We start from the raw sequence: 20,923 nt of genomic DNA, 5'->3' as shown, positions 1-20,923 counted from the left end.
TTGTCGTGTAAGTTGGAGAAAGTCCTCAAACATAAATGTTTGTGAGCATTCACAAACTGAAATCAGTCCTCATGCCACTCTGAGAATGGACAGAAAGCCACTTCAGCCAATAGCTGCAATAACTTCCTTTGAGCGTGGGAATGGGGTACAGATCACAGACAGGTTTTTAGGGGTAAAGGGAAGTGTTTTCTCCAAAGGTAATGTCACTTTCCCTGTGAAGAGAGAACAAGGCAAGAAATGTGTTTAGACGGTGGCCCCCATCCCCTCTCTAGGCTATGTAGAAATACCTACCCTGGGGTAGGGCCCCCGGGAAGACTTCACGTGACAATCGTAGTAGAACAGCTGGAAACCTGGACTGGCGCATTGGGAATGTGTCCGAATTCCTAATAATAGTGAATCTGCACCAGGACGTAGACATACGACTGAAGATTTACTACTATGTTCATGAAAAGGGCTCAATGAGTGGCTCCCTAGGATTGCCTTCAGGGCGAGGAAGAAAGAAAGAAAAAGGAGGGAAGGAAAAGTAAGGTAGGAAAGAAGGAAAGGTAGGAAAAAGAAGGAAGAAAAACAGGTAGAGGAAGATATCAAAACGGGAGGTAGAACTTAGCCCCAGAACAGACACATCGGATACATAGCCAACATGTGAGACACGTGGAGGTACATTTACAATAAGAAGTCAGCTAGTATATATGAAACCATGAGGAAGGAAACATAAGAACTCAGAAGGAAGGGTAGGTGAGGTAGGTACCTCTAACAGAGAAAGGTAAAAAAGAGGAGTCTTTTTAATTGCAAAGTGCACAACATCTGCATTTTAACCTCTGAGAGCACCTTGGACTTGGCTGAACATCAGTGGCATGGAGAAGTCAGAGGCAAAGGTATTTCCACATATGTCTGCCTTACAAACCTCACTGATACATCATCAGGAATGGGAATGCCTTGGGTTGGGAGAGCACCGTGGTTCCTATTAGGTGGTATGGAAAGCCTTAGCCACCTAATGGCATGAGATAGGAGTTGGGATGGTGGTACCCAAGTTTGAAAGAAGCCTTAATTATGTGTGTGCTACCTATCAGCTTTGCGTAGGAGGAGTTAGAGTGGTGGCAAGGTTGTTCCATAGGGTGGTGCCCAAAATGTGAATATTTTGTACTACGGGTTGCGGCTGTGTTGCAGGTCAAGGAAGCCTCCTCAGGCTTCTAGAAGATTGGTAAGGCTGGAAGATGATAGACAGATCACCTGAGGCTCAGCAGTGCAGTGGCTTGTACAATGGATGATGTTTTGACTTCCAATCCTTTTTTAGTTCGGAGCCAGCGGATTCTCGGCAGGGTAGGCATAGTGTAGTTGTGACATTACAGATCAACGATAATAAAGACAAGTGATTCTGGGCTCTTCAAAGCTTGGGTGTATCTTACTTGGGAGACTGTTATAAATGCCATTGCCTTGGTAGAATGCATTTCCCTTCACTGCATTACCTTCATTGCAAGGAAAGGTCTTTGTCACCCTAAAGTTACGTACATTTGGTGCTGGCCTACAGGAAAAGGAAATGGGGATAAAGGAATCATCTGTCTGTAGACATGTTTCAGTATTGAAGAAGGGAGCTCCTAGGCATTCATCGCCATTCCACTCACATGACAGCGGATGTTCTTCTTTGCAGCAAACAGCAGCTGGCTTGAGCTGGCTCCCATAGCAGCAGCTAGCGTCCATCTCTTCACTGGCAACGGAACCGAGGTCCAGCTGTCCGGCCCAGTGCACCTGTCCGTCCCACTGGCCAGTGACATGGGCCCAGTGACACCAGGCACTACACCAGCATGGAGGTTCGATGCCAAAAGCGGTGAGTTCTGCACTAAGGGAGAGGGTTGCAGTGGTTTTAAGCTACTGAACCAGAGTGGTTGAAAGATGAGCATTCTGTCGCGGGAGGGAGTGCAGGAGAGGTCTGTCAGTCATTAACTGAGTTGTGTGGTGCCCAGGCCTGTGTTCACAAAGGATGCTGAGGTGACTGCTGGGATCCCTCTGCAGATTTGTGCTGGAACTGTAGACAGTGACTACAAAGGGTGCAGCTACTACGCAGAGTGGGCCCTTCGCGGAACAGAGCCTTGAGCTGTAGGGAGTGCTGGAAGTAAGTGGGGTGTCCATTGTCAGATCTATACTGGTGCCTCAAGCCTGACTCTGGACCTGCAGGTGAGGCTGCTGGTAAGTGGTGGAGTCCACCAGCAGAGATGCCTAGGAGCCCCAGGTATGGGAGTGTTGGAGGTAAGTGGGGTGTCCATTGTCAGATCTATACTGGTGCCTCAAGCCTGACTCTTGCCTGCAGGCGAGGCTGCTGGTAAGTGGTGGAGTCCACCAGCAGAGATGCCTAGGAGCCCCAGGTATGGGAGTGTTGGAGGTAAGTGAGGCAGTCTTTCGGAAGAACTACGCTATTGGTGGGACTGCAGGTGATGCTGAGGACAATGGGCGGGCTGTTTGCCAAGCTGTGCAGGATCCCTGGCATTTTTATGGGAGCGGGTGCTGCAAGTCCTAGAGTCCACTGTCATTCTGGTATGTTTTTAAGCTGGAGCGGTTGAGTAGCAATTTCAGAGCAGATTGGGAGCCACCACAAAGGCCAGTATTAAATGTACATGTACGAAATCAGATTATTAGGATTTAGGGAGAGAGTCCACAGGCTTGATGCGCGCTGTGACCGAGCTCCCACAATGTTCTATCAAAACATCCCTGAATCACTCTTGGTAGCTTGGCTCGAGCAAACAGGGCCTCGCCTGAGAAAATGCATGGGGCATGTGTGCAAAAACTAGTCAATCAACAATGCAGTTGAAAAATACAGATCATAACCCCCTCCCCCCCCCCCCCCCCCCCCCAGGAATTTAGTACAACAACAGTAGTTCATTAAAAGAAAAAGTCACTCAAATGAAAAAAAATCTGATTTAAACTCAAAAGTTACAGATAATCCAGAAATACCCCAAAGAGCAGAGCACATTGGGGCACATGCCTTCATTGCTATCACATATGTACAACAAGCATTGACAAAGCCAATAGGTCTCACCCAGATTGCCATGAGTTAGGGGTGCTTGGAATCTAACAAACCTGTCAGAGAATCTCTTACTCTATAGGTGAAAAATAAAAGGGTCCCACAACCAACTCGGAAGATCAGTGCACATACAAATATTGGTATCTTACAGTTAGTAGATAAGAGATTTAAGAGTCAATACAAAATACACCTCAAACATTGTTCATCACACATCTCACACTGTTAGTCTAAAACCCCTGGTTGCCTTGTGGCACCATTTCATTTATTGCTGAGCCATGTATTACCAGGTGCATAGAATGCCAGAAATGTTTCAATCCAGTGTCCTGTTTACCAGCATTTTGTGCATTAACTAGTCGTTCTGTCTACCCCGCACCCAACTGCAAAGGGCTTTTTTAAAATCTTTTTCTCCTTAAGAAGTCATCAGAGCAGGTGGGGGCTACTGCGTAAAATTAAAAACAATGCTTCTGTTAGAAATATTAGAAAACATGGAAGCAACAGACACCACCCACAAGCAGCAGAGAATGGAAAATCCACTTCTTGCTGAGGCAATGTGAAGATGGCCTAATCATTGTGTTTCTCGGAGTGAGGAAATCAAATAACCCTTACTCTTGAATGGAAGCTGTGGCTGCCCCAGAGCCCCTCGCCTATATAAGTGCTGCACCTCCAGACGACCCAGGTCTTTGAATAATCTTAGGGACACAAGAGACTTCACAAGCGCTACAGAGCGTGGACGTGGTATGGTGCCTACCTTGCTGCCTGCCTGTCATCCTGCGAACAAGCTCCTTTAAAAAGAAACTTCCGAGTCTGCTATGACCAACCTGACTGGCCGTCTTAGAGCTGTTAAGCCTTGTCTCACAGAGGAACACTGGAGACCCAGCAAGAGACTTTGTTCAGCAACCCTTTCCATTGGCAAAGATGCCTCTAGGGCCACATACCCCAAACATGTTCGATGACAGGGGAAGTGTTGAACAGGAGCACCTGACACACTCATTTTTCCTGTAAGTGTGTGCTATAGAATATGGCATCCATCAGACACCTTTAAGGTCCAAAACGTGTTTCCGTTACAACAGTATCCGAATTTGCAAGCCTCTTGCATATCATAATTTGAAGCATGAAGTTGCAAAGGCAGGAAAGACTCCAGGAGAGACTCCAGTATGGACGATAATCTAATTACAAACATCCTGGGCCACGATATGGGCCAGTTTGACTGTTTGATCGTCCTTGACTCTTAAAGCAAGGTCACTGACCCCTCAGTGACTACCAGGGTACGGGGCACAGACTTACCATCAAGAATCGAGATATGAGTAGTGTTTGCTGCCTATAACCATAACTGCAAGTTTCCTGATCCTACAGAGATCCCAGGGACACAGGAAAATCCTGCCTGCAACTGTTATGAACTGAGAAAATAGACTTGTTTGCTGTGTGATGTTCATTAAGCAAGATTCCCAATGCCTCCAGAAGCGCATGAGCAGGAACTCAGCGTGCATGTGAAATACTTTATCCTGATGTACCAAATAAAAGTAATATGAAGAAATAACATGTTTGCACAGGCTTTGGATTGTTTCTGTAATCACAAGGTTACAGAGCGTGGAAACCCAGTAGGACCATGAAAAATTGGAAAGGGAAGAACTGTGACCCTCATGACCACACAGGGGACATGTTTTCATAAGCCCTCTCCCTCAACATAGATCCCTATTAAAAAGGCTTTCAGCACCATGGACAGCACGAAGCTATCCGTGGTGCTGAAAGTCCTTAGGACAACATCGAGCCATTCTGTTTGCTTGGGCTGTACTACTTAATAATGTGCATTTAAAGTGATTTTCCTTTCTGAAAACTATATCTGTCACCGCACAATCTTTTTTGTTTACTTTGTGGATATTTGGGTTGTATTTAATGTATCCCACTGCCTCTCTTCAGCTATGACTTGAATGCTCAGCCACAGCTTCCGCTGGAAATTCGAAGAAGCTTTGCGGTCTGTTTAAATTCCATTCCTAGTATCCAGTGTCCTGGTCCCGTAGGGAGAATATAAACTTTGAAGCTACTTGATACTCCCTTAAAGCTATATGATCTGGGAAAAAGCCAAACATCCATCATGTCACTGATGTGGTAATCTTACGGCGCATCACTGGTAAGAGAGATTATAAATTAAGAGATCCACTGCCTATCCCATCAGTATCAAGTTAAGACCTGTCCTAAGTGAGAGACAGAATGAAGGACAGACTATGGGGGTTATTCTAACTTTGGAGGAGTGTTAATCCGTCCCAAAAGTGACGGTAAAGTGACGGATATACCACCAGCCTTATTACGAGTTCCATAGGATATAATGGACTCGTAATACGGCTGGTGGTAAATCCGTCACTTTTCCGTCACTTTTGGGACGGATTAACACCTCCTCCAAAGTTAGAATAACCCCCTATGAGCTCTGCCCTCAAAGCACATGATCTTCACTTTATTTTAGCACTGCCACTTTCCTCCCGTGTGGGTTACTCAGCGCTCCAGGTATCTCCTTCACAAACACAGGGTTTTAAGCTATGGAACCGAAGCCCAGGTGCCAGGAGCCATATCAGCTCACACCGGGCACCCTCTAAGAAGCCTGCCCTCTAAATTGTATGTATTGACTTTCGTTCCAGCTGCTAGTAGTACAGTGTAAAAATGAATTAGCCCCAGCCATAAGTTCCTCAGGTCCATTACCTAGTAACTTCCTGTTTGGGGGGAAAAAACCCTTTTAGAGAAGACATTTTACATTTTGCACATAATGAGTTGAATATACAGTACCCTTTCCGGAGAGCTGCCTAGTAATTTTAGGAATCTCTGGGAGATTTTTGAAACTCAGTGTAGTAGGTGCTGTTGTCCTTCTGCCATCAGGATGCTAACCAGGAAAGTGCTGTCCAGCTGCCCTGGGGAAATTATCCCAGCGAGGGTGGGGCTACCTGAGATTAATAGCAGGGCACAGCAAGAGCTGGGGCTTTCAGTGAGTTTCATGTCAAGCATATCCACCCCATGGAATGACTATGGTCCTGATTTGGATTTTGGTGAAAAAGGTACTCCATTTCAGTGGCGAAAATGTGCCTGCCCTCTCTGCCAAACTCATGGTTCACCTGCCTGATTTAGAGGTGGGCGGACCATCAGTATTTTGACAACAGACCCTACTCCGGCTCCATCATCGACATACTGCGGTGATGGCCCAATGGAGTATAGGCCATCGAAAATTAGCCAACCAATTTAGAGTGGGTGGTCAGATGAGTTTTTTTATTTTTTATTTTCTGTTACTGCCAGCTAAAACTTAATAGTGAGGGACATAAAACATTACAAATTACCCCCACACCATTGGAGAAATCTGTTATAGTGTGGGTGTCATTAATTTAACTTTTTTTGAAAAACAAACTTCTGCTTTGGGAGTTTGTTTTTGAAGGTTAAAACTAAGTAAAAGTTTGAAGGCTGTCCATCATGTTTAATGGAACTGTCCATCAAAGTTTTACAAAATTGACAGGAACCACCATAATGGCAGTACCTGCCAATGCTAAAAGATGCCCGCTTTGGCCACTTCTATATCTGGGGGACAGGATGTCTGTCAGGGCAATGGAGTCATTTACTCCATCGCCCTAATGAGCATTATTCCATCCTTCAAACTCTCAATCAGGCCATAAGTGAGTGACTGTGCTTCATATATTCTTCAGTGTAGTCTTCATTTAATATGACAGGAGAGGAGGTTTGGGGTGTGGCAGGACACTATTATAAGAGAGAGAGAGAGAGAAAGAGAGAGAGAGAGAAAGAGAGAGAGAGAGAAAGAGAGAGAGAGATAGAAAGAGAGAGAGAGATAGAAAGAGAGAGAGAGAGAGAGACAGACAGACAGACTTGTCCCTCAGACCTTGCAGCACACATCACCTGGTACCATCAAATGTTACATACTATTAGTGAGCAGTGGACATCTCTACTATCCTATAAGCAGCGTACATGCTTTGGTACAGGCCTCCCATAAAAAAACAAGAACATTCACCCACAACTCATTAAAGCTGAAATTTAATCCACATAGGAAACTACTCTTTTATACAACTGATAGTGTTACTTCACAGGCCAACTCAGACTCAGGTGTCTGAGATGGAAACTCTAGACTTGTTTGGGAAGTCACAACCAAAAACACAGGTCCCAGAGCCAGTTTGTGTGCTATACAAATGCCAACAACATACCATAACATAAATGGTGTGAATAATTTATTTACAATTCTATTTTAAGCTTAACGTGCTAGCTTAGACAAGTTTGCATGCTTAGATCAATCATGGCTAGCATAGTTGTGGGAGGAGAAAGTTTTGTTAATTGGCCTACCCATCTAGGAGTGCAGTCCCTACCCCCTGAAAATTAGGTCACACTGGAACGCATTTGCATCGTGGTGATGCACAGTGCAACACTTGCACCGAGCTGGAGCAGAAAGCGAGGTGGCAGGCAGTGAGGATGAGGAGAACATTGGTGATGGTGACTTAAAGGGACTCACACTCTTGATGGCGGGGCAGGAACTAAATACTCACTCGCATGAGTTTGGCACTGTGGCGACACTGAATAAGCAGCGTCAGGGAGTACTAGGCAATGGTAGTACTTTGGAAAGCAGTCTGCAGGCTGCCACTTCAAGCAGAAGTTCTGTAAGGATGGTGGTATAAAGGGTTTGAACTTGAACTTATCTTGGAGGTTGAGGCTTTGCTGGGGCTGCTTCTCTGGTGAATACCTTTCCCCAGTACAAAGGAAAAGAGAGGGAAGCTGTTAAACAATGATTGAACAAGTCTTTGAGCCTGACAACAGCATGAAAGGACACTGAGACACAAAAATGTAAACCTTTCTTTATCCTCAGGCTTTTTGCCTCTGTCTTTTAAACATGCCATCATTAAACCCCTCCCCAAAAAACCTAATTTGGATCCCATTTTGTTAAATAACTATAGGCCAATTGCTCTCCTCCCGTTTCTCACAAAAGTGCTGGAAAAACATGTTAATCTTCAGCTGACAAGTCATCTGGAGAACCAGAATCTTTTGGATTCTTCTTAGATGGGTTTCAGAGCTCAGCATAGCACTGAGTCTGCTCTTTTAGCAGTCACTGAATCTGCCAGGCAACTTCTGGATCAAGGCGGCCATGCCGCTATTATATTACTTGATCTTAGCGCAGCATTTGATACTGTGGACCACAACCTTCTGTCTCACAGACTCTCTAAGATGGGGATAAGAGGCACTGCTTTGTCGTGGCTCCTCTCTTTTCTCACAGGAAGATCTTTTCAAGTTTTAGATTGTTCTTTTTTGTCTGATATTTATCCTTTAACTTGTGGAGTCCCTCAGGGTTCTTCTCTGAGCCAGACTCTATTTAATGTGTACCTATCCTCTCTGGCAAAGGTCGTCTCCCCATATAATCTTTCAGTGGTTACCTATGCCGACGATACTCAGTAGTATCCCTCTCCAGCATTAGGCAGTCCTCCTCTTCCAGTCTCTCTGGCTGTCTTGCAGACATTGCTAACCGGATGAACTTATCTAAACTGAACTTTAATGATGGGAAATCCGAAGTTATGATTATAGGTAATGGCCCTCCTGCTTTTCCTTTAACTTCTTATTCAGAGGCTTTTATTAACCTTCCATCTCCAAAGACCCATATCAAGAGCCTTGGTTTTTGGCTTGAGCCCGACTTACTATGGAAATCCAGTCCAAAAAGCTCTCATCTATATGCTTTGGCCTTCTGAGATCCCTTAGGAAGATTTTGAATCTTCTTCCACCCAGGGCTAAAAGGATCCTTGTTCAGGCCCTGATTCTCTCCCGCCTCGACTACTGCAATGCTCTGTTTCTCAGTTCACCAGACTATGTTATAAGGAAACTCCAAGTGGTGCAGAATGCCGCAGCTATACTGCTCACCAACTTATCTAGGAGGCTATCTGCCAAGCCGGCTCTTGTAAAACTTCATTGGCTCCCTATAAAACCACGTATCCAATTTAAATCACTATGTCTGGTCCATAAAGCCCTACATGTTAGGGGCCCCTTTTTTCTCAGACATTCATTTTCCATCTACACTCCTCCTAAACTTTTGCGCTCATCTACCTCCCGTCAAGTACTTATAGTACGATCCAAGAAATCCTGGGGAAGGAACTCCTTTACTGTGAAAGCCGCTCGGCTATGGAACTCCCTTGCTTCCGAGCTTCGACACGAGGCTTCTGAGCTCCTATTTAGGAAGAAATAAAAAACTATTCTTTTTGCTGTCAACTCTTTGACCTAATCTTTTCTTTTCTCTTTTTTCTCTTGGACCCTCACGTACTTCAGTGCTGGGATGCCTCAGGGTAGCTATGCGCTTTACAAACCCATAAACTCAAACTCAAACTCAAAAAGGGATTGTGGGTTGCATGCACAGCAACAGCTCCAGCACAAGTTCAAAGTAGAAAAAGGGTAATATATCACCAATTCGCCTTGCCATGCAGCATGTGTCCTGGCTGGCCGTGCAACACATTCCACTCTGCAGGACTCCTTAGTGGCTAGTAAAAATTGTGGAGTTAACTAAAAACAGTTGCAGTCTTTCGCTGCTCAGCAGGCTGGCTGCCCATGTAGTAGCTTCTCTTTCTGGGCTCTAAACATTTGGTCTGAATTTGTACTAATCCACATCTGAGTAAGCAAAACTGACTTGCATCCTAAATTGAAAAAGCGATCAGCACAGTCACTGACCTAGAATTGTGCATTCAGGTACTCAATGGGGTGGGCTATTGTGATAAGCCAAGGTATCCACCTGGCACTGTTCCATGTGTGTTATCCTTTTAATTGAGATTTAAAGTGGACAAGAGAAGGTAGGTATTCTTGCCTCATCAGGAACCCTATGCCAGGTTCATGATTTCTTGGGTTTGCCTTATTTTAATTACACAGAGATCTGATTTTACTGCACTGTAGAAGATCGGGAATTTGATATGACACTAAAGGTAAAGGGTAACTAGGCAAGGTTTCATAGGGTTGTAGAATATGCGGTTCGCCTCTCTGCTTAAGTCAAATGTAAGGGAGCTCCATTACTTTGCTGTTCGTACCCAGAAGACTGAATTTGAGTGTTGAGACTTTCAGTCCTTAACAAGGAGTTAGTGGCTGACTAGGTTGTTTTTGGTGGAGTTCCGTCTTCAGGAATGGAAAAACCACCCGGAAGTACATAAATGTGAACAGAAGTCTTCTATGGGCTGCCAGCCATTGGACTAATTCATTTTTTTGCGTAGTCAAAACACAGAGATATGGTGTAGCATTTTGATTCAATTCAAGGAGCAAATCACATTAATTCTGTCTTTTTTTCTGGATGTGTTCACATGCAATGTGTTACTCTCGGTTTCATCATGTAAAGCACAACTGTAGGAAAGTGCCACTGTTGGTATGGTTACCCCCCCACTTTTTGCCTAGTGTTGATGCCAAATTTGATTGAAAATGTGATGGGATCCTAATAACCAGGCTCTAGCATCAGTGTTCTTTCGCAAAATCTGTACCTTTGTTTCCACAATTGGCACACCCCTGGTACGTAGTTAAATCCCTTTTATAAGGTACCCATGGTACCAAGGGCCCTGTGGCCAGGGAAGGTCCCCAAGGGCTGCTGCATGTATTATGCCACCCAAGGGGACCCCTCACCAACCACATGTACACTGTCTTTGCAGTGCTTGTGGGGAGAAAAAGGCAAAGTCGACTTGGCACCCCTCTCAGGGTGCCATGCCCACAAACCACTGTCTGTGACATAGGTAAAACACCCCTCTAGCAGGCCTTACAGCCCTAAGGCAGGGTGTACTATACCACATGTGAGGGCATAGCTGCATGAGCAATATGCCCCTACAGTGTCCAAGTCCATTCTTAGACATTGTAAGTGCAGTGTAGCCATATTGAGTATATGGTCTGGGAGTTTGTAATTGTGAACTCCACAGCTCCATAATGGCTTCACTGAATACTGGGAAGTATGATATCAAACTTCTCAGCACAATAAAACCCCACTGATGCCAGTGTGTGATTTATTGAAACATTTACACAGAGTGCATCTTAGAGATGCCCCCTGTATATCAGACAAACTGCTAGTGTAGGAGTGACCCATCTGTGCCAGCCTGCCACTTTCAGACACATTTCTGACCACATGAGGTGAGAGCCTTTGTGCTCTCGGTGGTAAGAAACAAAGCCTGTCGTGGGTGGAGGTGGTTCACACCTCCCCCCTGCAGGAACTGTAACACCTGGCAGTGAGCCTCAAAGGCCCAAACCTTGGGTTAGAGCGCCCCAGGGCCCTCCAACTAGTGGAGTTGCCCGCCCCCCAGACAAGCCCCACTTTTGGCAGCAAGTATGGTGGGGAAATTTGAGAAAACAGGAAGTGAACCCCCCAAACTCCCCAGCTAGGACCACCCCTAAGATGTCCAGAGCTGAGGTGACCCCCTCCCTGCAGAATCCTCCATCTTGGTTTGGAGGACAGGGACCAATAGGGTTAGGTTTGTGCGCCCCTCCCCAAAGGGAGTGGTCACAGGAAGGGTGTAGCCACCCTCAGGGACAGTAGCCATTGGCTACTGCCCTCTGACCCCTGTAACACCCCTAAATCTTGTAGTTAAGGGTTTCCCTGAACCCAGCTCACCATATTCCTGGCGACCTGACAAGAAAGAAGGACTGGTAAGCTGAACCCCCAGCAGAGAAGAAAGAAGATGACAACTGATTCCGCTGGTCTGTCTCCTGCTTCAAAGAAACTGAAAAAGAACAGCAACGCATCCAGCGGGACCAGCTACCTCAGCTAAGCTCCAGAGGACTGCCCTGCACCAAAAAGGACCAAAAGCTCCTGTCAACAGCGGCCCCGTCCAAGAAGAAACCAACAACTAAGGACTCCAACCTCACTCTGAATGCGTAAGTCCTAACCACTCTGCACCCAAAGCCCACGGCCCATGTCCAGGTGACCCAACCACCTAGAGAGGATCACCAAGCAATTCTGAGCAAGTGCCCACCCTGGGTTGACCTCTCCACCCCTCCAGTTACAATGCCTGCGGAGGGAATCTGAGGACCCCCCTGACCGCGAAGATATTCGATGTCTAAAGACACGCTGCACCTGCAGCCCCCTGGCCTTGAAGAACCCGAACTCCAGTGCAGCAACGTTCAGCAGACCCCTGTCCAGCCTGTGGTTTGCCCTAGACAACCCTCTGGACCTGGTCTGCAGCCTCTGAGTGACCCCCTGGGGTCACCTCATAGAGAATCATTGGAGTCCTGACAACTTGTTTGCACCCTACACCCAGCCACCCCAGCACCGCTGAGGGTGTATGTTTGGTGCCGACTTGTGGCCCCCCCAGTGCTCCTCTAAACCCCCCCATGTCTGCCCTCCAAAGATGTGAGTACTTGCCTTTCTGCAGATCTAAAACCGAGTGCCCCCAGTCTCCATAGCAGACCATGTTAATTTTGCCTACACTTTGACCTCTGGACCGGGCCGTCCCCGTGTTGCTGGTGGTGGATGTTTGGGTTTAGCCTCTATTAAGCCTCTGGGGAACCCCTGGACTCTGTGCACACTATACCTCATTTTGATATAGTATGTACAGAGCCAGCTTCCTACAGCAACCTTTTGAATTGTGAGGGTTGATTTTCAACCTGGTTGCTCATCAGCCTTTACTGCAAGTATATTGAGTATCCATCATTTAAATCCTTGTCTCCTTTTAACTTCTTCACGGTTTGGTGTGGATTCTGCAATCCTCCATGCTCTATGTAATATACCAATCTCACTGCTGCATTTTTTGTCTCTTGTAAACGGAATGAAAAATGTGTGAAATGCTGCCACTGTTAATATATGATTAACTTTATGGTTTAATATCACTGTATAGCTCTCTGAAAACCGAGTTGTGGCATCCATACTTTACAACATCATACATAAACAAATCTGTATATTGATTCTACTGTTGCGCCTTCTCATAAGCACTTGCCGTAGTATAGTCTGGATTGTCTAAGCATGTTGACAAACGTCAATCGGTGAGAGTGGGACAAGCCAAAGCCAAGATCCATGTCTTCATTTTAGGAGGTAGGAGCAACCACAAGAGAATGTCCTCATCTGGGCATTAGGTTGGCATTAGTCTTTATGCCCGTCTTTATATCCTCCTTGGCTGGTTATGGGGTAGTGCCCTTAGACTCCAAACAGTGGTAAACAGTCCTTAAGGGCGAGTCAACTCTGGGCAGTTGATGCTCAGTCTCACTGGGATCACTTGTACAAAAATATGCTACCGTCTTGCCACAGTCATCCGGATGTTCTTCAACCTAATGAAAAGCTGATTATGCATGAGAAAGAGGGCAGCTGGCATGAATATAATGAGGGCAAGGAGAAGCATATTTCAAGAGCACTGAGAGATGGATGACCCCCAACGTACACCCTATTTCACTGTTTTTGGTGCCAGTTCAAATGGTAGTAACACTAGAGGTTGAGACATTTTAGGGTTGGTTTAAATTTGTGACTTAGATGTTTGTATAGTTCTCTCAGCAAAGGTTTGGAACATACGTTTCCAATGTGACATTGGATCACAAGGCACATAGAGGGTGCATCCGTTAGAGACATTGACAGGACAGGAGGGTCTTCAGTTCCTTACATTGAGGATGCTTCTCTTATTGCGGGGTGTAATGGGGCGGGCAAGATTGTTATATTTGATGGGACCACTGATGGAGAAAAAGCTGTCCATCTCAGTGGCTTTCTGTAAACGGAGGAAGCGGTTGCAGATCATTGGACGGTGAATGGTTCTCAGCAGGATTTTCTGTTTTTCCTTTGCAATGAGTGTTGCCCTTCCAATATCTTATGGAAAGTGCTTAAGGTCTTGAACAATGCTTTCTCAGGTTCTTCGTGCTAGTGTATTTGCTGTAACAGGAATTTGGGGGGCGTTTGAGATGTTCTGTTATCCTTGACTACTGTTGTGGTAGACCCGTTTGGAACATTTTGGAGATACAAGTATTTTGCTGGTATAGAAGTTGTTTCAGAATTCATTCTTGATTCAGACGATTGCTCCTAGTGTTGTGAAGCAGCGGTTGATGCATTAGCAGCTGGTACAGGAGTCTTTGTTTACCTGTTTGTCTACAGTGAGAATGGTCAAAGTAATACCGTAGGTTTCGCTTACTGGGTTTTCTACTAGCATAAGGATCCAGCAATAATCCGGAATTAGGAAGCGAGCTTATGGGCCAACTCATGGAAGCTGTGCCTTCGTGTTGTTAAAAAATAGCTACTTATCCATCATCCAGAGGTTTCATTTCAGCATAATCATAGGGGCAGCATGATTGCATCACACGCCCTTGGAACAATGACAGTGTCGCAGTAAATGAGATCACAACACTATAGGTTGATTGCAGTGTATTAGGTTATAGCACCATCAGGTAGCTTCCAGAATTTATTACATAACTGGTTAATATTATCTTGTATTATTGATGAGGTTAGTTCTTAATAGGACTTCTGTAAGGAAATGCCTTCCTTGGCATGGTTACCCCCTGACTTTTTGCCTTTTGTTGATGCCAGTTATGATTAAAAGTGTGCTGGGACCCTGCTAACCAGGCCCCAGCACCCTTGTTCTTTCCCTAAACGGTACCTTTCTTCCCACAATTGGCTTAGCCCTGGCACACAGATAAGTTCCTTGTAAATGGTACCCCTGGTACCAAGGGCCCTGATGCCAGAGAAGGTCTCTAAGGGCTGCAGCATGTGTTATGCCACCCTGGGGACCCCTCACTCAGCACATGCACACTGCCTCACAGCTTGTGTGTGCTGGTGGGGAGAAAATGACTAAGTCGACATGGCACTCCCCTCATAGTGCCATGCCCACCTCACACTGCCTGTGGCATAGGTAAGTCGCCCCTCTAGCAGGCCATACAGCCCTAAGGCAGGGTGCACTATACCACAGGTGAGGGCATATGTGTATGAACATTATGCCCCTACAGTGTCTAAGCAAAACCTTAGACATTGTAAGTGCAGGATAGCCATAAAGAGTATATGGTCTGGGAGTTTGTCAAACACGAACTCCACAGTTCCATAATGGCTACACTGAAATCTGAGAAGTTTGATATCAAACTTCTCAACACAATAAATGCACACTGATGCCAGTGTGGGATTTATTGTAAAATGCCCCCAGAGGGCATCTTAGAGATGCCCACTGAATACCAGTCCGACTCCTAGTGCTAGTCTGACCAGTTTCTGCCAGCCTGCCACAACCAGATGAGTTTCTGGCCTCATGGGGAGAGTGCCTTTGTCACTCTGTGGCCAGGAACAAAAGCTTGTACGGGGTGAAGGTGCTTCTCACCTCCCCCTGCAGGAACTGTAACACCTGGCGGTGAGCCTCAAAGGCTCATGCCTTTTGTTACAGCACCCCAGGGCATCCCAGCTAGTGGAGATGCCCTCCCCTCTGGCCACTGCCCCCACTTTTGGTGGCAAGGCAGGAGAGGATAATGAGAAAAACAAGGAGGAGTCACCCACCAGTCAGGACAGCCCCTAAGGTGTCCTCAGCTGAGGTGACCCCTGCCTTTAGAAATCCTCCATCTTGAGGTTGGAGGATTCCCCTAATAGGATTAGGGATGTGCCCCCCCCCCCTCCCCTCAGGGAGGAGGCACAAAGCGGGTGTAGCCACTCTCCAGGACAGTAGCCATTGGCTAAATACATTCACCACACCATACCATCCACAAACCAATGGTCTTGTTGAGAGATTTAACAAGACATTGAAGGGCATGATCATGAGGCTCCCTGAAAATCTCAAAAGGAGATGGGATGTCCTCTTGCCATGTCTGCTTTTCGCCTACAGAAAGGTCCCACAGAAGGGAGTAGAGTTTTCCCCCTTTGAGCTTCTGTTTGGCCATCCTGTTAGGGGACCACTAGCACTTGTAAAAGAAGGCTGGGAGAGACATCTCCATGAGCCTAAACAAGATGTGGAGGACTATGTACTAGGCCTACGTTCAAGGATGGCAGAGTACATGGAAAAGGCAAGCAAAAACTTTGAGGCCACCCAACAACTCCAGAAGTTGTGGTATGACCAAAAGGCTGCAAAGGTTGAGTTTCAGCTAGGGCAGAAAGTCTGGGTTCTGGAGCCTGTGGCTCCCAGGGCACTTCAGGACAGATGGAGTGGCCCTTACCCAGTTCTTGAGAAAAAGAGTCAGGTCACCTACCTGGTAGACCTAGGCACTAGCAGGACCCCCAAGAGGGTGATCCATGTGAACCGCCTCAAACTCATTCATGACAGAGCAGATGTAAACATGTTAATGGTTACAGATGAGGACCTGGAACCAGAGAGTGAATATCTCCCTGATCTCCTCTCCACTGACCCTAAAGATGGCTCAGTAGATGGAGTGATCTATTCAGACACCCTCTCTGGCCAACAGCAGGCTGACTGCAGGCAAGTCCTCCAGCAGATTGCTGAGCTCTTTTCTTTGACCCTTGGTCAGACACACCTGTGTACCTATGATGTGGACACAGGAGACAGTATGCCTGTCAAGAATAAAATATTCAGACAGTCTGACCAAGTCAAGGAAAGCATCAAAGTGGAAGTCCACAAGATGCTGGAGTTGGGAGTAATTGAGCACTCTGACAGTCCCTGGGCTAGCCCAGTGGTATTGGTCCCCAAACCTCACACAAAAGATGGCAAGAGAGAGATGAGGTTTTATGTGGACCACAGAGGGCTCAACTCTGTCACCAAGACAGATGCTCACCCCATCCCAAGGGCAGATGAGCTAATAGACAAAATAGGTGCTGCCAAAGACTTAAGTGCCTCTGACTTGACAGCAGGGTACTGGCCAATAAAAATGGCACCTGGAGAAAAACAGAAAACAGCATTCTCTACACCTAATGGGCACTGTCAGTTTACTGTGATGCCCTTTGGCTTAAAGAAGGCCCTGCCACCTTCCAAAGGTTGGTGAATCAAGTCCTTGCTGGCTTGGAGTCCTTTAGTGCAGCTTATCTTGATGATATTGCTGTCTTTAGCTCCAACTGGCAGGATCACCTGGTCCACATGAATAAGGTTCTGCAGGCCCTGCAAGCAGCAGGCCTCTCTATCAAAGCATCTAAATGTCAGATAGGGCAGGGTACTGTGGTTTACTTGGGTCACCTTGTAGGTGGGGGCCAAGTTCAGCCACTCCATCCCAAGATCCAGATTATTCTGGACTGGGTAGCTCCAAAAACCCAGACTCAAGTCAGGGCATTCCTTGGCTTGACTGGGTACTATAGGAGGTTTGTGAAGGGATATGGATCAATAGTGACACCCCTCACAGAACTGACCTCCAAGAAAATGGCCAAGAAAGTTAACTGGACCGTGGACTGTCAAAAGGCATTTGACACCCTGAAGCAAGCTATGTGTACAGCACCAGTTTTGAAAGCTCCAGGTTATTCTAAACAGTTCATTGTGCAGACAGATGCCTCTGAGCATGGGATAGGAGCAGTCCTGTCCCAAACAAATGATGATGGCCTTGACCAGCCTGTTGCTTAGGGAACCCCTTAATAACCACATGTACACTGTACTTGCAGTGCTTGTGGGGAGAAAAAGGCAGCGTCGACATGGCACACCTCTCAGGGTGCCATGCCCACAAACCACTGTCTGTGACATAGGTAAAACATCCCTCTAGCAGGCCTTACAGCCCTAAGACAGGGTGCACTATACCACAGGTGGGGGCATATGTGCATGAGCACTAGGCCCCTACAGTGTCTAAACAAAACCTTAGACATTGTAAGTGCAGGGTAGCCATAAAGAGTATATGGTCTGGGAGTTTGCCGAACACGAACTGCACAGTTCCATAATGGCTACACTGAAATATGGGAAGTTTGTATTAATCTTCTCAGCACAATAAATGCACACTGATGCCAGTGTGGAATTCATTGTAAAATGCACCAAGAGGGCATCTTAGAGATGCCCTCTGAATACCTGTCCGACTCCTAGTGCTAGGCTGACCAGTTTCTGCCAGCCTGCAACAACCAGACGAGTTTCTAGCCACATGGGGAGAGTGCCTTTGTCACTCTGTGGCCAGGAACAAAGCCTGTACTGGGTGGAGGTGCTTCTCACCTCCCCCTACAGGAACTGTAACACCTGGTGGTGAGCCTCAAAGGCTCATGCCTTTTGTCACCGCACCCCAGGGCATCCCAGCTAGTGGAGATGCCCGCCCCTCCGGCCACTGCCCCCACTTTTGGCTGCAAGGCTGAAGGAGATAATTAGAAAAACAAGGAGGAGTCATCCACCAGTCAGGACATCCCCTAAGGAGTCCTGAGCTGAGGTGACCCCTGCTTTTAGAAATCCTCCATCTTGGTTTTGGAAGATTCCCCCAATAGGATTAGGGATGTGCCCCCCTCCCCTCAGGGAGGAGACACAAAGAGGGTGTAGCCACCCTCCAGGACAGTACCCATTGGCTACTGCCCTTCTGACTTAAACACCCCCCTAAAACTAGTATTTAGGGGCACCCCAGAACCCAGGAAATCAGATTCCTGCAACCTACAACAAGAAGAAGGACTGCTGACCTGAAAGCCCTGCAGAGACGACGGAGACGACAACTGACTTGGCCCCAGCTCTACCGGCCTGTCTCCAAACTTAAAGAACCTGCATGGCGACGCATCCGACAGGGACCAGCAACCTCTGAAGCCTCAGAGGACTGCCCTGAACCTGAAGGACCAAGAAACTCCTGAGAACAGCGGCACTGTTCAAAAACAGTAGAAACTTTGCAACTTTCTTGCAGCTTTCAAAGACTTCACTCTTCCCGCCGGAAGCAAGAGACTTCACACTCTGCACCCGACGCCCTCAGCTCGAGCTCCAGAGAACCAACACTGCAGGGAGGACTCCCAGGCGATTGCGACCTCGTGAGTAACCTGAGACGACCCCCCTGGACCTCACAGCGACGCATGCAGAGAGGATCCAGAGGCTCCCCCTGACCGTGACTGCCTGGAACAAAGAACCCAATGCCTGGACCAAGCACTGCACCCGCAGCCCCCAGGACCAGAAGGAACCGAACTCGAGTGCAGGAGTGTCCATCAGGCAACCCCCGGGTCCCTCCATTAATTCCTATTGAAGACCCGACACCTGCTAAGCACACTGCACCCGGCCGCCCATGTGCCACTGAGGGTGTGTTTTGTGTGCCTACTTGTGCCCCCCCAGTGCACTACAAATCCCCCCTTCTCTGCTCCCTGAGGACGTGGGTACTTACCTGCCAGCAGACCGGAACCGGAGCATCCCTGTTCTCCATAGGCACCTATGTGTTTTGGGCCCTCCGTTGACCTCTGCACCTGACCGACCCTGTGTTGCTGGTGCGGTGACTTTGGGGTTGCCCTGAACCCCCAACGGTGGGTTGCCTATGCCCAGGAGACTGACTGTGTAAGTGCTTTACTTATCTGCCAAAAATGACCACACTTACCTTCTCCCAGGAACTGTTGATTTTTGCAGTATCCACTTTTAAAATAGGTTATTGCCATTTTAACCTATACTGTGAATGTTACTGCTCTAATTCAAAGTTCCTTACTTACCTGTATGGAGTACCTTGCATTTTATGTATTTACTTCAAATCTTGAATTTTGAGGTTCTCAATTAAAGAAAAGATATTTTTCTATATAAAAACTATTGGCCTGGAGTTGTCTTTGAGTGTGTTTCTCATTTATTGCCTATGTGTGTACAACAAATGCTTAACACTAACCTCTGATAAGCCTACTGCTCGACCACACAACCACAAAACAGAGCATTAGAATTATCTAATTTTGCCACTATCTTACCTCTAAGGGGAACCCTTAGACTCTGTGCGCACTATCTCTCACTTTGAGATAGTATATACAGAGCCAACTTCCTACAACTTCATACTACAGAAATAATTGACAAGATCCCATTGAACCCCTGCCAAATCAGTGTTTTTGGATTAACACATCGAGCGCGTTCGGTGTGATTGAAGGAGGGGAGTGGTTGCACGAATAGTGCCAATATACTTAAAATAACAGAGATTGTAACTATTGAACACAACGTGGGTTCTTTTTAGGATTTGAGGTCCCTCGCCTTCTGTAAAGCCATTTAATATAATAATTTCTCAAATTTGTATAAGAAACACTTTTCAGTGTAAATACTTGATGAAAATACATTAGTATCGCCCAAGAAGACCACAGAAATATACTGAAGGTATGTATACTGGCATAAGAAGGTGGTGGTGGGAGCCCAGGTGTAGGGTTTGATGAGGTTCAAGGTATGTGAGAGAAGTTTGGGTTAGACTTGGGCCTCAGTCAGGATAAGCGTGAGGGGCAGAGGTAAGCGTCAGGGTTGGAGTCATGTAAATTAGGGAGAGGTCAAATTAGTGTCAGGGTAAAGGTCAAGGTTAGGGGTCGGGCTTGTGGTTTTTTTTAGAGTGAAGGTAATCTTCACAGACTGTTACAGAGTTGCGGTAGGGACAGGCTAGCGATTCGTGATAACGTTTGGGTCAAGTGGGATTAATATTTGAGCCAAGGTCAAAGGTCAGGGTAGCGTAGTGTTAGATTTCAAGTAATTTCTAAGAGCAGGCCAATCTGTTACCCACAGATATCACGAGCAAGCCCTCATCCACTGGACATCTTTGCATTTGTTTGCAGTAGCCTGGAGTCCTGGTCCCGTGCCATAGAGCCTGGTGGGGTTTATTTGTAGCCATGCTTACTCTACAGGGGGGCACAACACCTTTCCCCACGGAGTCTGGGACTCGTACCGCGGTTCTTTCCTGGAATTGTGATGTGCGTGTTTGGAAGGTCGGACAGCCCTTTGTGGAGCAGCTGGGGTCCCCATCTGGGTAGACGTGGGACTGGAGTCGTGGGTCTGCCTGGACTGGAGTCGCGGTTCTGCCTCTCCTCGCCTCCCCGCCTGAGATCGTAAAGCGAGCAGGTGGAGGCGGGGGGATTCCGGGCAGTAATAGGCATTAAAAGCTATGGATGGCGGCAGTAATGGCTGCTCTGCAGTGGCGCGTGCACACGATTAATCTGTCCCCACGGACCCTCCACCA

General features: G+C 46.9%; 1 protein-coding gene across 6 annotated transcripts in view; it reads left to right on the top strand.

The window, feature by feature from the left end:
* FAM171A2 (family with sequence similarity 171 member A2) overlaps positions 1-20,923 on the top strand; it is a 231,269-nt gene that overhangs the window by 173,364 nt on the left and 36,982 nt on the right. For all 6 annotated transcript variants that reach the window (XR_011204773.1, XR_011204772.1, XM_069237909.1 and 3 more), the window contains exon 5: positions 1,649-1,825. Coding sequence is in view for 4 of the 6 variants with exons in the window: in XM_069237909.1 (XP_069094010.1) it covers positions 1,649-1,825 (177 nt within the window). In the remaining 2 variants the exon portion in view is untranslated. The remainder of the gene's footprint in view (positions 1-1,648; positions 1,826-20,923) is intronic.

This window comes from Pleurodeles waltl, chromosome 6 (assembly GCF_031143425.1).
Source record: "Pleurodeles waltl isolate 20211129_DDA chromosome 6, aPleWal1.hap1.20221129, whole genome shotgun sequence".
NCBI lineage: Eukaryota > Metazoa > Chordata > Amphibia > Caudata > Salamandridae > Pleurodeles > Pleurodeles waltl.
Note: the sequence above shows the minus strand (reverse complement) of the source record. Positions and strands in the feature narration are given on the sequence as shown.